At 41.5% G+C, this 21,652-nt stretch overlaps 2 protein-coding genes across 3 annotated transcripts in view; one reads left to right on the forward strand and one right to left on the reverse strand.

Moving 5' to 3' along the window:
* The window catches only part of Mest, an 18,357-nt gene extending 441 nt beyond the window's left edge, over positions 1-17,916 (forward strand). Inside the window, exons 1-12 of one of the 2 annotated variants that reach the window (XM_005402446.2) lie at positions 4,888-5,181; positions 8,043-8,197; positions 9,758-9,837; positions 10,237-10,314; positions 10,431-10,567; positions 10,722-10,780; positions 11,893-11,933; positions 12,679-12,749; positions 12,967-13,068; positions 14,385-14,461; positions 15,520-15,583; positions 16,449-17,916. In XM_005402446.2, coding sequence (XP_005402503.1) covers positions 5,156-5,181; positions 8,043-8,197; positions 9,758-9,837; positions 10,237-10,314; positions 10,431-10,567; positions 10,722-10,780; positions 11,893-11,933; positions 12,679-12,749; positions 12,967-13,068; positions 14,385-14,461; positions 15,520-15,583; positions 16,449-16,566 — 1,008 coding nt within the window. In that variant the 5' untranslated portion in view covers positions 4,888-5,155 and the 3' untranslated portion in view covers positions 16,567-17,916. Of the gene's footprint in view, positions 1-4,887; positions 5,182-8,042; positions 8,198-9,757; positions 9,838-10,236; positions 10,315-10,430; positions 10,568-10,721; positions 10,781-11,892; positions 11,934-12,678; positions 12,750-12,966; positions 13,069-14,384; positions 14,462-15,519; positions 15,584-16,448 lie in introns of those variants that run through there. The other variant, XM_005402447.2, reaches the window with a different exon arrangement.
* LOC102019695 (coatomer subunit gamma-2-like) lies at positions 17,905-20,207 on the reverse strand. The gene is made up of 4 exons (XM_005402449.2): positions 19,989-20,207; positions 19,136-19,274; positions 18,750-18,848; positions 17,905-18,309 (listed from the first exon to the last, which is right to left on the reverse strand). Exons 1-4 carry the CDS (start codon positions 20,190-20,192, stop codon positions 18,179-18,181), a joined length of 573 nt encoding a protein of 190 aa, XP_005402506.1. The 5' UTR covers positions 20,193-20,207; the 3' UTR covers positions 17,905-18,178.
* Between the last annotated feature and the right edge of the window lie 1,445 nt (positions 20,208-21,652).

A 21,652-nucleotide genomic window follows, 5' to 3' on the forward strand; every position in this document is an offset into this window, starting at 1 on the left:
TGTCTGTCTGTCTGTCTAGCGTGGGGTGGGGTGGGGGACCGGCAGACAGCACAGCAGCTGAGGGAGGTGTGAGGTACAGAGCAATGGAGAAAAACTAAGACACCTGCGCCCCTGCTGACTCCTGGGGCGGGAGGAATAAGGTAATGAGGGAAGTATTTTTTTAAAAAGAGGGATGGGGAGAGTTGTGTGGCGTAGGCTTTCTGCCCGAGGCAGCTAGGAAGAAATTATGTGTATGCTTGAAAGAAAGTAGTGGTGACCAATTCGAATTCTTTAACCTACTTATCTGGCTGAGCTGCCGAGATGGCCCCGAGGTGAGGACCAGTGTGGCGGGAGGACCAGGTGTCGATTGCAGGCTGTGCCGAGTCAGGCAGAGAGAGGGTGTGTAAAGACAGCTTAGGGGTGCCTGTAATACTGTGCACGTACAGAAACAACGACAGTATCTATTCTTTGGGTTTGTTTCATGTAGTTAAGGGATTTAGCTCTGTTGCTTCCCTTCTCTATCGTTCATCTGTGAAGCTTTTTGGTGCAAAGATTTTTTTTTTTTTTTTTTTTTTTTACCCAAAAATGAACCTGAAGAGTGAAGGAAAACATTAGTAGGAATATGTTGGTTAAATTTGGTGGAAAGAGATTGATGTGATTTTATTGATAATTTCTTCAATTTATCTTTCGGTGTGAAGCAGCCTGTTGTACAAACAGTTTTGGGCTGGGAGACACACATAGGGAAGACTTCAGTAGTAGACTTGTGGCGGTGGTGGGGGATGAGTCACTTTAGCCAAATTCCAGTACTTCTCTGAGCCTTAGTTTCTGTCAGGTGGGAAAAGACCTTAAAAGTCATTCATTCAGTCAGTCATATATACAGAGCTGGCATACCTGCCACAGGGTTTCCCAGCCCCTAGTGACAGAGAACTTGTTATGAACCAGAATGGCTGAGCCACCCAATCCCTCTAGACAGCTACTGCTCTTGGAAAACTCTTTATATTGAATCCACATCTGTTTCTTTACAGTTTGCACTCATTGGAGCTGTACAGAATAAAATGTCTAACACTGCTTCCACAAATATTTGAGGACTGCTAATATATTTCCTTCTTCCACTCACTCCACAAGGCTCCTTTTCTTCAAACTAAACATGCCTGTTATTTCAAACAGGGAGGCAGTGTGGGGCAGTGGAAAGAACATCAGCTCTGGAGCCAGACACATCTGCCTTCAGTTCCCAGTCCCTTCACATAGTAACATTTAGTACTCTGAGCTACATATCTCTCTCTGAGATGTGTGAATGGAAATATTCACCTAGCCAAATTTACTTAGGATTATGGACAAATTGGGTGACAAATTATGTTCATAGTAGGAGCTTAAAATATAAGAACTATTATACCTTCAGTGACATGATTTGCACTATATTTTAGTTGACCCCTGCACATGTTGTTTATGTATCTCTTAGTTTCTTTTCTGTAGAATAGAATAAAATACTCCGTGAGGTCTAACTAGCAGAACAGAGAAGGATTAACTTATTCTGGGTACCTCTCCATAGTCTACAGTCTCAGTAGAGTTTTTGAAACTGTTTCACACTGACTCACTAAATTTTTTGTCAGTGAAAAACCTGAGTTTCTTAGAGTGCTGCTGTTCAACCAACTTTCTCCCGTCCTGAACTTTTTTTTTTCAAACCTATAATTATGGCTCCTAAAAGTGGCAGTCCCAGTGTTCTATTATGGTTTTTTTTTGTTTGTTTGTTTGTTTTTTGTTGTTGTTTTTTGGTTTTTTTCTCCGGTACCGGGAACTGAACTCATGACCTTGCACTTGCCAGGCAGGCGCTTTGCCGCTGAGCTAAATCCCCAGCCCCTTCTATTATGTTGTCTTCACAATTATCCTTGCATTTGTCATATTCTGGGTCTCAAGATTAGAAAAATACAATTATTGAGCCTAGGTTGCTAGCCCTGCTGATCTGTTGCTGTTGTGAATCAGTGAGACAGTAAATGCTGAGCTTTCTATGCTAATTTTTGCACAAATCTGAGCTCTTTTTATGATATACATCTGTGTTAGAATTGGAATGTCTGATAAGCTGCTGGCTGAGGAAATTTTGCTGCACGTGATGTCAGCCAAGGACAATATTTGGAAGAACTGAAAGGGTTCCCTAAACCAAGGGGGACTTTGCATTTATGTATGGTTGCATGTTTTATCAGATACTCTCAGGACGAGATACTCCCCTCTGGAAGTCAGGCATAGTTAGAAGATTACTTGTCTTTGGCTCCTGGGGCATTATGGCTAGCATTTTCTTCCAGGACTGATAAACGCTTTCTGAGAGTGTTATCTGGGCTGATCTGTCACGAGGTCTGTGTTTTTCCCATTCTTTGCCATTGTGCAGGAGCTGATTGCAAACTGGAAGGCTTTCTTTGCCTAAACAAGTTCTGGGTCCCATGCCCATCTCAACCTCCATCCCTCCTATAAGGAAGTTTCCCCCACTTAGTGCAGGAGGACTTCTCCTAAGAGCCACACTTGGAATTCGTTTTGTCTTTGGGAGCTTTCCCTTACTCTCTCCTTCCCTTCAGGGTTTAAATGGTCTCCCCCATCTACCTACTGGTTCCATGTGGGTAGACTTGTTCATGGTCTTTGAAATAAGATCCTTTGTGGGGCACTCAGTCTGTTAATTAGAAAATTATCTCCATCTTGGATGCTGGGTCCTCTGGCCTGGTGAAAATGAAAGTGTGAAATTGTTTGTGGACTCAAAGGTTCCATTGGCAATACATATGAAAAATATATAATACCAAACCTATTGTCAATAGCTTTAAATAGGAATGCCTTGACGGTGTTGAAAGGACCAATTTAAAATTTTCTAAGTAATTCAGTCTTTAAAAGGTGGCAGTCGGCAGTTAATACAGATGGTGATCCTTGACTTATAAAGGACTGATTATATTTTATTTATTTATTTATTTATTTTTATTTTAAAGAATAAAAGAAGGATAACATAATAATAGGGGGGACTTAGCAAATTACAGACAAAATGGTAGGAAATTATCAATGGTTATCATTTTACATATTATTGTCTACAAAATAGTTTCTCAGGACTGATTATATTTTAAGTGATCAATTAAAGTCTCAGAGGGTTAAATCCATCTGTAGCTTCTCATTTCTTTCAGACAAATTCCAGATTCCTTCCAATGAACTACTCTTTCTAGGCTAATTGTTTTGCCTGTTGGTATCCAAAAGGACTTGCTGTTTTTCCCCTTAAGGTTTTGCAGTCTGGAGCCTCCAGTGCTTCACAAATACCGACCCCTCAGGCTGGAATGTTCTTTGTCTCTCTGGTAAATGTCTATTCATTATTCAAGACAACCCTTCCCCCTTCCCCTTAATTACTTCCTCCCCTGTAGCCCTCAAATTCTTGTACTTATTCATTCAGTATTTGTTAAGAGTCTGTATTGTGGCCGGCACTGTGGCGGGCTTCAGGATACAAAAGGTGGATAATACTTGGACTGAGGGGGACTTGTCACAAAATGTTACTGAGAAATAAAAAGGAGAATTTAAAAATTTTAAAAAGTGTCTGTCATCTCTCCTGATGGCCAGCGTCTTTCTCTGGGGATAGGGGTCATTTCTCATTCATTTTTGACACCGCTACCCTGGGCTCTTAGCATACTAGATGGTGCTAAACAAGAATTTGTGTCCTGACCTCCTCAATTGGACCTCGGTAGAAGTATCCCAAGTACTCCACCAAATGTTCTGATGACAAGCTCTTAGGTGGTGGCTTGTCAGTGTCCAGTGGGTGGCCCTGAGCTCCTGGTCCGTAGTTAGATCCCCGTGGGCACAGCTAACTGGGCAGTTGGCCCTCTGTCAAGTAGTACGGGACTGTATTTCTGGGCTGTGGAGCCACAGAGCTGCCGAGGGGCGGAAAAGAAGCCTGCAGCGCCCCTGCTGGAGCAGTCACAACCCGGCCCGGGCCTCACTAGCTTGCAGCTGGCACGCGGTCATCAGAATTTCAATTTACAGCTGGAAAATGCACACAGTGATGTCCTATACTTTTGAAGGTATATTAGAAGCCCTTTAAAAGGATTATAGATTTTTAAAGATGCCTTCTTTCTTGCACCTTTAGCTCCCTTGCATTGATTGCATCATACACAAATAAAGCCGGGGCGGGGCGGGGGGGCGGTGGTGCGGTTACATTCCTGATGGCGCCTTGGGTCCAGTGCGTTGCGGGAAGGGTGCCGCGGGAAGGGTGCCGCGGCAGCCTCTAGCATGCCGACCACGTTGCGCTGCTGCAGAGGGAACGTGCCTGGCGCCCTGCGGTGGTCCCAGCAAGTGAAACCAGACTTTCGGCAACTTTGGCTTGCCTTGCTCTGTAGCAATCACCCCTTGAACGTGTCCACTACCCCGGGGGAGGGTCCTGCAGAGCCTGTCCTTCCCAAGCTACACGTCTGCCCATTGGTCATTACCATAGTTAGGGGCTTAGCCTGTTCTTTTGGACATGGGTATACATAGGTTTCAACATCCATGCTTCGGGCATGAAACAGAAGCTACCACTTCAAGTACCCAGCCTGGCTTTCCCTAGGTCAAGCGACCATTCTCTGGGCCCGGCGACCTGTGGGGTAGTCTGAGGGAGTGTTGGGGTCTCTGGGCTTGCCATCTTTGCCCGAGGCGTATCTCTGATCAAGGATTTCTGCACCAGACCACTGAGCTCAGGGTTGGGGAGGGGGTTTGCGAGGGATCTGCAGGGAGTTGGCACCCCCGAAATTCCGGTGAATGGAGCGCCTCATTTCTGTGGCGGTAGGGCTGCAGGGAGGGGCATTGCAAAGAGAGCGAGCGGGAGGGGCGCTGCTGCGGCGGTGGGCGGGTCAGGGGCGGGGCGGGGTGGGCTCTAAAAGTCGGTGCCCATGAGCCCGGCGCTGCCGCTGCTACCAGCGCATCCCAGCGTGTTCCCGCTGGCGGGCGGGCGGGCAGGCGGCATTAGCCCCGGCGCCTCCTCTGCGGCAGCCTCGCCTCGCCTCGCCTCGCCATCCGGTGCAGTGCCGCATCAGACGCCTCAGTAGCTGCTCGCTGCCGCTGCCGCGGCCGCGGCCGTGCTGTGTGGACCTGCACGCTGTGCCCCAGCCGCCACCGAGCCTGCACTGCTGCTGGTGCCGCGGCACCGAGCTCCGCAACCCTGCGGCGGGCAGCATGGGATAATGCGGCCATGGTGCGCCGAGATCGCCTCCGCAGGTGGGTGCAGCCTCCAACGGGGTGCGTGGGGGTGTGGCCGGCTACGACTGAGCCTTGCCGCTTCACCGGCTGCTTCACAGGCGGCTTCATCCAGGGGCGAAAACCCCACCCGGTCAGTGGCAATGCTGTTACCTTGGAAAAGGAGTCGCTCCTTTCCTGGGTAGGAGGGGTGGACTCCGAGTCCCCCTGGTTTAGGATTTGTAAACCCTGGAATCTCCCAAGTGAGATTTAGGATTTTTAGATCACTGCCTCTCGGGTGTGTTTTAGGGTCTTTAGACTGTAGTACTATTGTTTTACCTTTCTGCGAATTGAGGATTTTAGACCCCGGTTATCGCTGTGGTGTGACTTAAAATTTTTAGTCCTGAAATGGCTCTGGTGGGATTTACGATTTTAAAGACCCACTTACTGATGTGTTGCAATTTAGGATTTCTAGACCCCAGCATCGCCCTGGGGCAATTTAAGATCTTAAAACCCCACTATTGCCGTGGCGCGATTCAATTCCTTGATCCAGTTATCACTGTGGCGTGATTTAGAATTTCTAGCCTTGGAAACGCCCAGGTGGGATTTAGGATTTAACCTGATTATCGCTGTGGCATGACCCAGTATTTCTAGAACCTGACATTGCCCAGTTTAGGATTTCAAGACCCTTCAGAGTTACCATGGCCTGACTTAGGATCTCAAGATGCGGGTATTGCCGCGGCGCGATCTAAGCTTTCCAGACCCTGACCGCGCAGTGACGGAGGGCCGCATAGGTGTACCGGGACCGCGCTCCATCAGTATTCTTTGAATGTTATTAAGTAGACGCGCAGGAGAGAATGGGGATGTGACTAAATTGTCATCATACTACTAGGAGGTGTTTGCTTTGGTTTAGATTTTCAAAGTAGTGCGTTGTTTCACAGTGATGCCGTCGGGTGGGCAGATTTGGTGGTTTTAGATGACTATTCCCCTGCCGCTATTTACGGTGAAGAAATCAAGGCTCAGAAAGGTTAATTTCCAGTTTATTACTGGAGTTTACTGAATTCACGCTCTTGAATTATAAATAAATAATGGGGATTCAACCAAAAAATGTTTGTTTAAACTATTTTGCCTACTGACTGATTGATAAAAGTCCTGAAATGTTGTTGGAGCATTTTTACATGTTGGACCATGTAATTAAGACAGAGAATGGCTCCAGGCAGGGTTGCGTCTTTGCTTTCCGGGAGTGAAAGAGGAGGATGTGGCGGGCGTGCTGGAGCGGTGTGCCGGTGTCTGGTTGTTCGCCTCCCCAACCCCCCCCCCCCCCCCGCACTAACTGGAAGCCCCTAATGTGCCGTCTTTGGAGCCCATCCCTGGCTCTGCTGAGTCATTGCACATTCAGCTGCTAGGACCATGAACGGGTGCTACTAGAGGCAATGGGGAAATGTATGAACTGAGGACAGATAGTGCCAAGATAATAACTAAAACCTAATGCGTTTTGTCATTTACCTTTCAAGGAGGTATTGGGATATAGCCCGTTACCGTTTCAGGGAGCAGCCTGCGATAAATATCACGTTCCAGCATCTTTCAAAATATTTCTAGTATTACCTTAAAAGGTAGAATCAAACCATTGTGTGTGTTTTACAGACAGGTACTTTGGGAGGGGGAATAGATTGCTTTACTAATCCCAAAAACATAAACAGGGGAGCTGGGATTCTTCAAGGGGCATGGTAATATTACATATTACCACTGTGGGACTATCAGTTTGTTTTAGAGTTTTTTTTTTTTTAAAAAAAAGCATTTTGTGAGTTGAATTAGCTTGTATTAGGGGTTATGGCAAGATAACAGGTAATATGTTTGTAGGGTTTGTGTCCACTTCAGCGGTTGATTACCTTTATTTGTAGCTATTTTTTTGACAGCTCTAATTTTAGTTTTGGAGAGTATTGCTTTATATTGTATGTTTTGAGAAAACTTCTGACAGTTCTTTTTCTGGTGACCATTGGAAGTCACAGACTAGACACAGGAAACTTTCTAATTTCTCTTCAACACTTGTAGTCAGTGTGAATAAACTGATCTGGATGGACCTTTGAAGTAATGGGAATGGCAAGGGTAGGTGTACAAACCCGTGCTTCCTTCTAAAGAAAAAACCAATTCCAGCACACCAAGCATGAGCCTAACTAGGGGGTATTCAGGGAGCAGATCCTATGAAATTAAATAAATGGGAATTTCCTCAGCTTTCTGCTAAGAAAAGCAGAAATATAATCAGCTGCCCAGACTTCTCAAAGAGATTAGATATCTGGGGTCACAACAAAGCTGCTTACATTGGAATATACTGTACAAGACCTATCTTCTTGCTGTAACAGACTCTTTGCCCTGAGCAGTTTCTCAGCCTGTATCTAGATAGTAGTGCTAAATAGGGCTTCACTTAGCCCAGAATGTTGACAAATAATAAAAATTAAGAACACCTCTCTGCTTAAGGATATGTGTAATTTACACACACAGGCTTAAGACATTAGTACCTTGCATGCACTTCAAACATTTTACTGGTGGTGGCTGTTGAATAGGTGGTAGAATTTTTAGAGTAAATATGAAGGAAGTTATTTTTTCCCTAGAAAAACTTGATCAAAGCCAGTGAAACCTTAGTGTGGGTATCAGGAAGAGCTCATAGGGAGAAGCTGGGGGAGGGGAGTAAAAGTAGATTACATATTGAAATATTTTTCCCCTTAAAACTAGATTGGTGAGCCAATGTATGATTGCCATAGCAGGCAGAAGCAGTCATATTCTTCTTGTTAAGCTTTTTGGTATGGTCCTTATGAGGGGCAACGTAGTCACCGCATGGTTTCCCACTCCGTGCTACCAATTCTGGTTTGCAGATGTGTACAATGCCCCTCATTCCTTCTTCACAGGATGAGGGAGTGGTGGGTCCAGGTGGGGCTCCTGGCTATGCCCCTGCTTGCTGCCTACTTGCACATCCCACCCCCTCAACTCTCCCCTGCTCTGCATTCATGGAAGACTTCTGGCAAGTTCTTCACCTACAAGGGACTGCGCATCTTCTACCAAGGTAAGAAATGACCACTGGAAGACCCTGAAGGTGTGGGTCACTTAGGTCCTTGCTGACATACTTATTTTGCATCCCTTAGTCTCTGTTACGCCTTAACGATAGGAAAGAATAGCCCCTTTTTATGTACTGTGATTGAAGGAATGGACTATTTCCCCTTATTTGCTTGAGAGCAGGGAGATTCACAAAGCTGCTGGGAAAGTAGGGCGTAAAACTGAGGTTACAATCTCTGTATACCTGACTTTTTAGTAAAAGTATTTTTCCAGCTTAATGTATATTCAGATATTGATTTTCTCTTTTGAGCACCCCTAGTGTTAGGTAGTATGTATGATATTCAGAGATGGAACCATTGTTTCCCTCCCTCCCATCCCTGATTTCATTTTATTGTTTTCTGTAAAGATGATTTGTTATATGTGTTCCCAAATGTGGTTTAAATCTTTCACTGTTATATAAATTAATCTGCTAATGATAATTATTATGATGACTGCTATTTATCAGGTAATTATCATATGCCAGGCACTGAGTTACATTTTCAGCCTTCATTGTTTCATTTAATCTTTACAACAGCATTTGGAAATGGGTACCATTATATCTCCTTTTATAGGTGAAGAAACTGAGAAACAGATGGAAAAGATTTTTTTTTTGGGCGGGGGTCAAGAGCAATAACGAAAAATGTTTGTCATAAACCGTTTTTCATTATTGCTCCTGACCCCCTCTCATTTGCTATATCCAATTAAGTGTAAGTATATAATTTCATGATGGTTGTTTGGTTTGTTACCAGACTGTCAATATTTTGCATTGTACAGATTCTTAAGAATAAAGCACCTAGGCTAAAGTATATAAAAATTTTAATAGGTTCCAATTAAACTATTTTTGAAAACTGTCTAAATTTTTATGCTATTTGCAGTATATGAATGTATTAGTTTTAATTCAATACTATTAGCAAGGTATTTTTATCCTTTGGCTATCTTTAAAGCTATTTAATGATTCTAAATTGTAATATACATTTAAAAATGTCTACATTGATTGGCCCTTTTTTGTAATGATAGAATTTTGTAGTAGTCTGCACACTATGCTTTTGATGTGGGATTAGTTCTCTTCTGCTGAAATAACAAGTGCTACACAAATAGCATACGCTCAGGTACTTACTGGGAAGAGCTACCATACCTTAGAGAATTTTTGTGATAAATTAGTGACAAGGTAGAAGGCATTTTTAGCTTATATTGTGATTATGTTTTTAACTTTAAAAGTTTGCTTTTTAGTGTGAAAAAGTTTACATACTAATGCACAATAAATCTAGGTGAAGGTGAGCAAGTTGCCTTCAAATACTTTCATATAAAGTGTATACTATTTACATTTTTAATATACAGATTCAAAAGAGAAAGTGCTTCTTTCTCTTGTTCTTACCCAAAGCAATAAGCTTGCATTTTAAAAAGCAATATATCATTTTAATGTCATCACTTTGTAACAGATTCTTATCCTTTGTACTAGATTAGATTTTTAGCATCTTAAAGGTTACTTTTACCAGGAATTGACCTAACTGATCTCTTTTCTTTTTCCCAGATTCTGTGGGTGTGGTTGGAAGCCCCGAGATAGTTGTGCTTTTACATGGCTTTCCAACTTCCAGCTATGATTGGTACAAGGTAATGCAGTCAATTTCTAGATCCTACTATATCTTTAAAAAATCCAAACTACAGGGTTTTTTTGTCAGCACTAGAAGACTCGCACATTTGAATTGCTTAATAACAGCAGCAATGTCCAACTTTCTCATTTACTCTACGGGAGTAAAACAAATCTTTGGCAGTCTGGAAGGACCACTGCCACGTTAAAAGTCCTGACTTTGATAGAGATTAATTACTAGGAATCAAGCACCTTCCAAGAGAATCATCTGTGGGAACTGACGTGGCTTCATGGGCTTTTGCTTTATTGAGTAGTTTGCTTTATCCAAAACTGCCTGTTTGGGATGAAACTTTTTGCGCGTGTGGGTCAGAGGAGGAGCAGCAAGGGAGTATAAAGTCCAAATCAACTTTTCTTTTCTATAGATTTGGGAAGGTCTGACTCTGAGGTTTCATCGAGTGATTGCCCTTGATTTCTTGGGCTTTGGCTTCAGTGACAAACCAGTAAGCAACAACTATATGGGACTGGTGTTGCGGGTGGGATAGAGGTGGAATGGCCAGGTCAGTAGAGAACTGCACTTGTGACTTCATCCTGTTTATCTGGCCTTTCCTTTCCTTAGAGACCACATCACTATTCCATATTTGAGCAAGCCAGCATTGTGGAGGCACTTTTGCGGCATCTGGGGCTCCAGAACCGTAGAATCAACCTATTGTCTCACGATTATGGAGATATTGTTGCTCAGGAGCTGCTGTATAGGTCAGTGAAACCAGACTTCCGTTGCCCTAGCTTAGGATGCTGGGAAAATAAATAGTTCCTGGACCCATCCTAGCCCTTTCCCTGGGGAGATTGTCTTCACTGCTGCATTGGTGTCTGTCTGCTCAGCTACATGTTTCCTCATCCCCTGCTCCAGGTACAAGCAGAATCGGTCTGGTCGGCTTACCATAAAGAGTCTCTGTCTGTCAAATGGAGGTAACTGTCTTGGTGGTAGGTGGAATTGGGGTATAGCCTAGAAGGGCTATGTTAGGTGTCATGGGACAATAAATGATAACCTGATGATACTGCAGGCAGACACAGTGAAACTAGCTCTTTTGCCTTTTCTTTGTGCCATTAACTGCTTTGATAGTCTAATGACATTTATAGACCTTTTCTCAGAATACTGTTTTCAGATATAGAAAAAGATCAAGAGTACAAAGGAAAGTGGTTATATTGAATTTGATCAATAAAAAGCTGCATTATAGCCATATGTATTTCTTTTGCAATTAGACTTCATGGCGGGGGTAGTAACACTGATTAGGAGTGTAAAGGCTGTTTTGCCGTATCTGTAAGAACTGCAGTGGGTTATGAAAGAACACACTTTAAGATAGAAGGCCATCGGTGCTTCTGATACATCTGTGGCATTAGTATTAGATTCTTAAGCTCTTAGATGTCAGAACCAAGTTTCTGTTAGAAATTATGACTCTGGATTATACTTTTTGGAGAGGCTTGTTTTATTTTGTGTGCTATTGAGCACAAAAATCCACGAATATCTAAATGTCCAGAGTGCCTTATGGACAGCTTGGGAAAAGTGTCATAGTGCACCTGCGTTTCTTCCATTTACCCTGGAAAAAAAAAATGGAAAAGGATAAACTACTTTATATTTTAAAAAAAGATTTATACTTACTGAACAATTCCTCTGAGTTCGGAGACCAGATCATTAACAACACTAACTGACAGGGGGGTCAGAGCCTAGTTATCAGCATTATGTATGACAGTAAAATGATTTTTCCATTTTTCTACCTTTAAAATGGGGAAATAATTCTAGTGGGCTATAATTTTACCAGTTGACTTTGGAATTGCTTGGAGAAGTAATTATATAACACTATACTCATGTTTTGCTTAATGAGGGGGATACACATATGTACAGTCCATTGTTGACAAAATACTGCCATGTAGTACATGGCTGTACTTAGTTTTTATTTGTAATTCAGTTTTAGCAGTAAATATCTCAAAGGTGACACTGAATAGGGCAGTAGTCTCCAGTAATGGGTTTGCATTTGACCTAAGTTTTGGTACATGGCTAAAAGTAATTTCTTCTTCTAAAGGTATCTTTCCTGAGACTCACCGTCCTCTTCTTCTCCAAAAGGTTGGTTACTGAACAGAATCTGAGTTTTAAGATTTGTGCTGACATATGTAGAGCTGGGACCTTTTAATGGCCATATCTGCTGTGATGGATCATAATTAAACTCTTCCTCCTTATGGATTCACATTACTGGCATTAACTTATCCCTGCTTAGGCAAATAAAAGCAGTGCAAGTGGCTCCTACACAAATTGAAAACTATTTCTTTCATCTGATGATGAAAGATGAACAAATATTTGAAGAAATACTACTGTGTGAAGACTTGTGTCATAAGCATTAAGTCTGAATAAATTGGGATCCTGGTCTAAACTTAAGAGTCTTAAGGATTTACGGCCAAGCAAGGAGGCTGGTACTCATAATGCTAGCTATTTGGAAGACTGAGGCAGGAAAACTGCTTAAGCCCAGAAGTCTGGGGCCAGCCTGGGCAGCACAGAGCCCATTTCTTAAAAAAAATAAAAATAAAAAAATTAGGGCTTTAGCAAAATGCAGAAATGTAAATAATCTCTTAGAAGGAATTGGAAATACTGCTCACTTTGGTAGCACATATCCTAAAATAAATTAGGAATTAGAAATAGATTTATCTTCCATGCGAGAATGTGGGTCAGCAATACAAACCACTCCTCCCATACACCAGAATTTTCAGTAGATTTGGCTCACTACCCTTATTAGTTGTTAGTATAAAGCCTTTGACCTGGTGAACTGTCACCTTTCTCTGGATCCTTGATTTTTTTTTTCATTTATTTCCTACAGTTACTCAAAGATGGAGGCGTGCTCTCACCCATTCTCACGAGGTTGATGAACTTCTTTGTATTCTCTCGAGGGTAAGTCACTACAAAAGACTGACAGTGGCCTAGGAACAATTATAACTCTGGGCTAAATCCTGAGGTTTGGTATTTTCAGGCAAAGGTTTTGCCCTTTTGCAAAGGAAGTAGTAGGACTTCATAAATCAGCTAAGGGTCAGACCTTGTGACTGCCAAAGCTCTAGTCAGACTCTGAATTCTCCCCTCACTCACCTTCTTGTATTTCGGATTTTTTCAGGCTCACCCCAGTCTTTGGACCGTATACTCGACCTTCTGAGAGTGAGCTGTGGGACATGTGGGCAGGGATCCGCAACAATGATGGGAACCTGGTCATAGACAGGTAAGAAACAAGCCTTTGCTTTGGGTTCCAGAAAGGCTCCTCTGGAAAGATACAGGATTGCTTATTCTGCACCTAGCTGGCTTGTTCCCTACCACAAGAAGGCTGGTTTAGGACTGTAAAGCAAAGCTAAAATCGACATGGTCTGTGCTTTCCAAGAAGAAAGAAGTCAAACCAAGGGTGAGCCCCCACACCTAAGCTGTAAATTGCTGCAGATGCTAATACTAATTTCAGTTTGTAACTGACTTGGGCAAAACCTTTAAGACTCTTTGTCAGTACTAAATGCTTCGAAATGTTCAGTATCAGTTGTGAAAGGAATCTAAATGTGGCCCTTACAGTATGAGGCCTTCCTTTTGCATATCTTTTTGGTAGCAACAGGGAATGAGACACAGGATTTCCCTGTTTTGTACAAAGAATTGCCATGCCTTGATTCAAATAAGAACATGAGAATGTAGCTGCTCTTACTGAGAGATCTAGAGAGAGTGTTACCTCTAAGTGCTCGAGGTAAGGCTCTGTCCTTTTATCTGATGGGTCAGTGTACGGTCCAGTTTTCATTGATGGCTTTGCTGGGAATTGTGCATTAAAAGGAACCAGTATTCCCTCCCACCCCACCCATGAAATCCTCAAAGATTTATTTTACTATACAAACCTGAAAAACAGAACTCTCTTAAAATTCTCTTATGTTTTCCTTTCCAAAAAGCAAATACTGTTTCTAAGAGGTGATACTGAGGTTCACAAAAATAACTGTCCTGGAGCTGCCAGGTAGAACAATTAGAATGCGCAAGTTTGAGTATTAATATGTGACTGTGGTGGCATCTTACATTTAGCAAAAGAAATTCTCCCCATTCTAGCTGTGGTACAGAGATGATGAAACCTTATGAACTTCTCCATTTAGAATTTCAGAGGCAGATGTCAATTTTGAGATCATACAGTTCAACCCTCTTATTTTAAAAATGAGGAAACTGAGGTCAAAGATGTGTGCAACATCCTATCTTTGAGGCACTGAGCTGGTTAGAGTGGAGCCAAAATTGGAACCTAAGAGCCAGGCTTTAGCCACATACATGCCAAAATAACTCGGCTTTCCTGAGGCCTCATTTGTCGCTTACTGGATGCACAGAGCCCACTAATCCTCACAAGACAGTAGGTGTAACCACTGTGTAGTCACTTGATGCTTAACATAAATGGATAAAGTGGGCTCTTCCAAAAATTCCAAGTTGCTTCACGATTAAGATCCGTCCCTTACAGCTTGTGTCAGACATTTGGGTCCCACAACAATAAAGGTTCCTCATTCTGTTTCTGCTGACTTACCTGTTCTATAGCCTTTTGCAGTATATCAATCAGAGGAAGAAGTTTAGAAGACGCTGGGTGGGAGCGCTTGCCTCTGTAACTATTCCCAGTGAGTACCTTTATATTACTACTTGATAGGAAACCTTAAGGAATATGGGTTAAAATAACCAGAATTCCTATCAACTTAAATTGAATTTTGCAAATAAGAATGTAAGATATGCAGTTAAAACAAATTTAGCTGAACAACTACTTTTTAAAATGTATGTATGTGTTATGCGCTAACAAAAACCACCAGGATTTATCTTCTTGGATCTGAAATTCAGATTTCATTGGACATCCTTTATTTCACTGGCAACCCCACTCCTAACACCTGGAAACACCAGTGATGTATGTGTAGACTGCAGTGTATGAAACACTGAAGGTATTATTACAAATGTAGTTCATATTGCTGGTTTCTTTGGTGTGCACTATCAGTGAATACTGTATTAAATTTTGAATTGTTGGGACTGGAGGTTGCTAAGATTACTAACCAAGAGCTTTTAAGTAGGTTGTGCTCATTCATCTCATTTGTACACATTTAAAAAGGAAATCAGTGCAGTGCCTCCAACATGGTAGTTAGTGCTCAAGAAATTATTGGTTGGCTGGGTGTGGTGGTGCACACCTGTAATCCTAGCACCTGGGAGACTGAGGCAGGAGGATCACTGAGATTTCAAAGCCAGCCTGGACTACATAGTGAGCTCAAAGTCAGCTTGGATTACATAGCAAGACCCTGTCTAAAACACACACACACACACACACACACACACACACACACACACACACACACGTTGGTTTCAATTATAACTGAAGAGACTTAAGGAATGACAGTATAGTATCTTGGATTTACAGAAGGAGAACAATGAAATCGGGGCTTATTCCTTTTGGTCCAGGGCACAGATGAGTTGGAAAAGGGGACCAAACTGTTCTGCGTAGGAGAAAATACCCAAAATGAACTAACTGGGGAACATTCAGCAATTCCTTATAGCCTAACTAATAATAGAAAGCTAAGTTTTCTACCATAAAAAAAAATTTTATTTACAGAAATCACCCACCCCAGGGGAGTTAATTTTAGGGTGGCTGTAGAACAGATGTGAAAACTTAGTAAGTCATTCCTCTTCTCTTTCTCAGTTCATTTTATCTATGGGCCAATGGATCCCGTAAATCCCTATCCAGAGTTTTTGGAGCTGTACAGGTGAGTCTCTCTCAGAGGTCTTTGTTTTGTTATTAGTATTTCATCCTGACAAGGGTAAACACAGTTACTTCTTGAGGGATAATGGCACAGACCTCACCGGCTGCTCATCCAGGAGACATAAAAAGATGAGTTGGGAAATTTTATTCTCACGTAAATACAAAGATCAAGAAGTTTAGTTAAACATTACCTTAAATAGCCTGTTTTCACTGTCATGGCTACATCATATTCCTAGATGTGGAGGTTAAAAAAAAGCTATCACCTTAACCTCAGGATGACAGCAGATACTGTTTTAGTCTGACTATAAAACCAGTTCATTGTTCTAACTGGAGCAGACTGCAAGGAGAGATTGACAAGAGTTCACTATGGAAAAGTTGTTATTCTTTGTGGTTATTTTCTCTGGGTACTTACTTGGAAGGTGTCGTACTTTGAAATCTTGACTCTGTCACATAATAAAGTTCCATACCTTCATGTGGCCTACTGGATACAACCCACTAGTAAACAGCTTGCATAGAATTTTAATCAGAATTTCTTGCATCTCTGACATTAAGGAAGTTCCTTTGCTATCTCTGCTTGGGCTTTGAGTTGCTGAACTGATCCATTTGTTTGATGCTTCATGCCTCTCTATGGGGCTGAATTTTGTTTTGACAAAACACTTATTGCAAAAGTGTTGTTTTCTGTTGGATTATGAATCTAAGTGGAATTGGCAAGTTTATCTGCCTAAGATATTTCCAACGTAGAAGGTGAATAAACTGTGTTGGTGGTTCCTTCCAGTATGGTCTGTCCATAGGGGCATTTACTTCTCACTGGCTTACACTCCTCCCCACTCCAGCCTCAAGTTCACCTACATGCTGTTCTCTTCCACTAGGAAAACGCTGCCACGGTCCACAGTGTCGATTCTGGATGACCACATTAGCCACTACCCACAGCTAGAGGATCCCATGGGCTTCTTGAATGCATATATGGGCTTCATCAACTCCTTCTGAGCTGGAAAGAGTAGCTTCCCTGTGTTACCTCCCCACTTCCGTATCTGTTGTGTATTCCACTTAGGAAGAAATGCCCAAAAGAGGTCCTGGCAATCAAATACTGTTCTCACAAAAATCCACTGTACTAACATTGGTGAACAGAATCCAGAGACAAGTTGGCAAAAGTTTTAAGGGTGACATAATAGTCCACCTCCTATTCCTTTGACATCTGATCGAGTGTAAGGACTTACCTTTGTCTTTGTATTACTAGGAAATTATGGTGAGCACTGCTTCTCACTGATTTAGAAAGGCAGGCATTAGACATTCTTTTGCATAGAAGGTTTTTATACACGTCTGTAAACTTTTCTGAAATATTAGAAATGATAGTATCTGGCCCAACCCCAATTGGAATCCTGCAATAAAATAATGAGCAGAAGGGGCCTGCTTAACCTTTCCTTGGGTGGCTTTACAGGCACATGATTTTTAAAAGTTCTCTAACATAGTTTAAGTGAGAGTGAGAATGAATCTCCCTTCTCATAACTTTGGACTTAGTTTTATCAACTGCTTTTCAAATTTTAGACATTTTGTTAAAATAGATATTGGTTTAATAATACAGTATCCTCAGTATGCTTTTAGACTGTGATTTGCCTATGCATGTTTTATATATATATATAAGGATACTTAACCAGGAGATCCTTACTATGCCAGAGTAGTGAACCTTATTAAGCTAGTATTATTTCTTAATAAACTGAACTAAGTCCAAACTGTTTATAGAATTTCCTAAAATCACAGGACATGAAGGACCAACTGTATTCTATGCCAGAGATTCACTGTTATTAGCTGGAAATACAATTCTAACAGCAAATAACAATCTGGCTCCTCATACCTCAGTGCTTTGGAAGCATGTCCCTTCTGAGCTTAAGTGAAGGGGAGGGGGACTGTTGTGCAGTCCAAGTTCCCATGCTGAATATACACTAACTCCTCTTGGGATGATTGCTTAGCTTCTATTGGCTGTCCCAGAGAGGCCTTCTCATCCTTCATAGACAGGGAAGTTCCCAAACAATTATAAGAACAAATTGTGAAAGATCTATAAGCAAATGGTGCTGAATACTTTTTTAAAGCCACAGTTTCACTGTGTTAGTCAAAGCAGGATTATTAAGTGGTTAATTTTTTTAAAAATTAGTAACTTCAAGTATAACAACTTTTAAACTGGAATAAGCGTTTATTTTCTATTAATAAAAATGAATTGTGACAAAAGTGGATTCTGGCTCCCCCCACTACCCACCCTCTGAGATAAAATTTTCTAGCACTGTCAGGAGCTTTCACACATTATGTGAAAGAATGATGAAATAAAGCAGCTGTAGTATACGATAATGTTTATTTTCAAGATCACTCAAAGCTGCACTGTTATACCAAAGCGGACCAAATGAGAAAAAGGAAAAATCAAACCAAACGAAGAAACACCAAAACCCATGCATAAGGACGGACATTTGCTTGATCTGCTGGCTCAGGGCCAAACATTTAATTTGCTTCTCCAAAGTCATTAATCTTTAGGAGTGTGATTCTGGGGAATTCATGCCACTAGCCTAAAAGCCCACTGACAGTGAAGTGTGTCATCTTGCTCAGTAACAACTTATCCAACAGAAGCCAAGATAACATCTACAGGTGTTCTCTCTTTGCTTCTGACAGTCACCTGCATGGTCACGCCATCTGCTAAGGCCAGCCTGGACCTCACCAATAAATCGTAGCCACCTCTGTATACACCTGAGAGAAAGAAGTAAGGAGAACCATATTAAGAACTCACAATAAGCTCTGATAATGAAATTTATCATACTCTACCTGTATCTCCTTTCTATTAGTTTAGCTTTTCTAGAAATTTGTGGGAATGGTACTATGTATCACTTCCAGCTTTTAAAAAATATTCTCATGAGACCAGGTATATAGAATATATTCAATCCTGATCTGAGTACTTAAAAGGCAGTAGGGGCAAGGGTGGGTGGCACTGGTATCTGTGAAAGACTGTCAGATCAGACATTCATCCTAAAAAAACAGCATGCAAAAACAAATTCGTCATTCTGACCAGGCTTCACCTCGTTACTCATGTAATGGGACAACAGTAGGACATGGGATGCTCATCCATATCCCTTCATATTACATTACGCAACAAAATACAGTATAAGAGAAATCTGATAGAAGTCTCTTACCTGCTAGATAGAGTGAATGGGAATTCTTGTTCTCAGGTACTTTATCGGACCTCTCACAGGGCTGCATGCCCAGAAATGTGATGATGTTGTTGACAGCTTCTGTATTGAGAAAGTTTATGCAACAGTATTAGAAAAGTTCAGCACTGGGCTCTCCATTTGTGCCCATATGTCCTGGGAGCTGGGGCAGCAGGAGTGTGTAGTGTGTGTAGAGAGAGGCTACTGGCCTTAAAAATGGATGACTCAACTAAATGATAAAGACAGGTACTTGGTCTTTTAAATAAACTTAGGATAGATTTAATGAAAAAGTAGTTCTAGGATAACACATATACCTGTTACGTTTTATATTGTTATATCAGAAAGCATACTGGCAGCACAATTGTTTTTACCTTCAAGAGTTTTGGTAGAGCTGAGGGCAAAGGTCTCCTCTTTCTCAAAGGTATCTCCCACCTCTTCCCAGGCAGCAGCAAAATTAGGCTTCAGTATCTTCTGAATGTGGTCCGACACAGTTACTTCAAGATCTTCTAGCTAGTGGGTAACAAGACACAGTCAGTAAATAGAAGTCCTTTACATATAAAACAAAGATAGAACCAATCATTTATCACTCTTAAATCCCTGCAGGGGCATAGGAAAAACTCTACTACCACAACAGTTTAAATGATACAGTCTCGATAAACTTAACACTGTAGGCCTTAACACCGAAAAGCAAGAAAACAGGACATCTAGGAAGAGCCAAATTCAGATCTACATCTATACCCTATGTGTGCAGTAGTCAGTGTTGCCACATCTAGCCACTGAGTTCAGGCCATACAGTGCTTTCTACAATTCCTATTCACTATCAGATGGGTAAGTCTTCCTTTCTAGGAAGGTTTGCCAGTTAATAATCTGGCTATATTATAAGCAAACTAGAAGTTGCTGAAGCAAAAAGGGACCAACCCTCTTCAAATAAAACTGATTTCATGTATTATAATCTTATGAAAAATCATGTATTTTCATCTTAAATATCCCTATTGTAAGGGGAAATAAGGGTGAGTTTCCTTCTTTGAATTGAATAAGAAGTAAATCTGTTTTCATGGTGCAGTCCCATTACAGAGGCGGATTATTCCGTGTCCTCCTCAGCTATAATCTGTTTGAGGAAAACAGAAACCCCATAAATTCATGTCAGCTGTTCCTAGAAAAATGCTCTGAAGGCAGATGTTGTAGTGTTGGAAAGGTGTCAATGTCTCTGCAGGAATGACTCACCACATATTCATCATCATACCCATCCTCATCTGGAACTCCAGTGTTAGGGTCACAGTCCCGGACTGTAAATTTCATGGTGCAGCTGAAGGAGCCTGCAACTGGAGGACAAAGAGCAGGCAAGCCCATGTCAGAGGGTACTGTGAGCACAATGGTACCATCATTAGAGGAAGCACTACCAGTGCTTAGCACTGTGCTGCTCCACATTTTCAAATTAAACACTGTTTTCTAGAGCAGTAGTTCTCAAAGCTACCTGCAAGTGGGTCAGAAAGGCAGTCTCACAAAGTATGATGTTAAAATCTGTTCTGCACTGTGGATTAGAATATTACAGAAAAGATAATCATGGGCAAACTATTTCTGTTAGTGTGAAGAAAGCAGTAAGGGAAATACTTTTGGGAACTTTTAGTAACACCTGCAAAAGGGCCTATATGTTGAAAAATAAAAACAACCATTGCTCCAGAACCTGACAAAACAAGATACACTGAATGTAAAAAGCATACAAACCCTCAAACTAACATTGACCAAATATACCTGAATCTCAGTATTAATACTGTCATTTGATTGTGGATTGATAGTCAGTCTACAGATAGGTCTGTAAATATAACCTAGTACTGATAAAGTCAGTGACTTAAGATGGAAAAGCAAGTGTGCAATTATATGTCAGAGAGGACTGGTTGAAGTAATAAGAAATGGAGTTGGGAGTACATTTTTGGAAAATGACCTTTTCATGATGAGAGGACTGAATAAAAGGCATTTAGGGTGAATCCATGGTCTAGAAAAGACTTGTAAGTACAAAAAAACATTAGGAATTGTGACAATAGGAAGCTACTGGGAGATGAACAAGGAGAAGAAAGAATAGACTCAGATGTAAAAAACATGTATGACCTGCTTTCGTAGTAACACTTTCATCTGCTCAGTCTTAACTTTAAACTCACTCTGTACCTGTCCACTCATCCCCCATCCATCATACTGACATTACATTTGAAAGAGTAAGCTAATGTATTGGACATTGAAAACGATGACTGAGATGCAACCTCCAAGTCTCTAGGAGGTTAAGTTAAGTGTGGTGTTTGTAAGCGTGATCTATTTATGACATTACAACTCAAAGCCGTATTTTTTACTATAAAATTTAATAGGTACTGTGTGAGGCTGCAGGATTAATAGCCTAGGAAAACTGTAACACATGTGAAAGGATGTAACAGTTTAGCTGGTTCTCAAAAGACAGCAGAAGAGCTTTGGCAAGAGAGGAAGGTAAGGGCCAATGAGAAAGAGGCCAAAGAGTCCATGGGGTAGCTGAAAACAGTAAGGTATGCTAATACATAGGTGTTGAGGTTTTGTTTAGAAACTATGAAGTAATATATTTAAAATTATTTTACAACTTCCACGTGTGGTGGCGCACACCTGCAATCCCAGTACTCAGAGGCTGAGGCAAGAGGGTTGCTGGGAGTTTAAGGCCAGCCTGGGGTACATAGTGAGTTCAAGGCCAATCTGAACTACACAGTGAGACCCTGTCTCAAGTGATAAAACAAAACAAAACAAAAATTACAACAGCTTTGAGGTGAGGTACTCAAGAGACTGAAGGGTCAGAGATAAGCTAAATAAATGGTGTCAAATTCAGACCACTGTGGGGAAGCCCAAAAACAATGTATATGAATTCAGAGAGCACA

This window comes from Chinchilla lanigera, unplaced genomic scaffold, assembly GCF_000276665.1.
Source record: "Chinchilla lanigera isolate Chin_1 unplaced genomic scaffold, ChiLan1.0 scaffold00078, whole genome shotgun sequence".
NCBI lineage: Eukaryota > Metazoa > Chordata > Mammalia > Rodentia > Chinchillidae > Chinchilla > Chinchilla lanigera.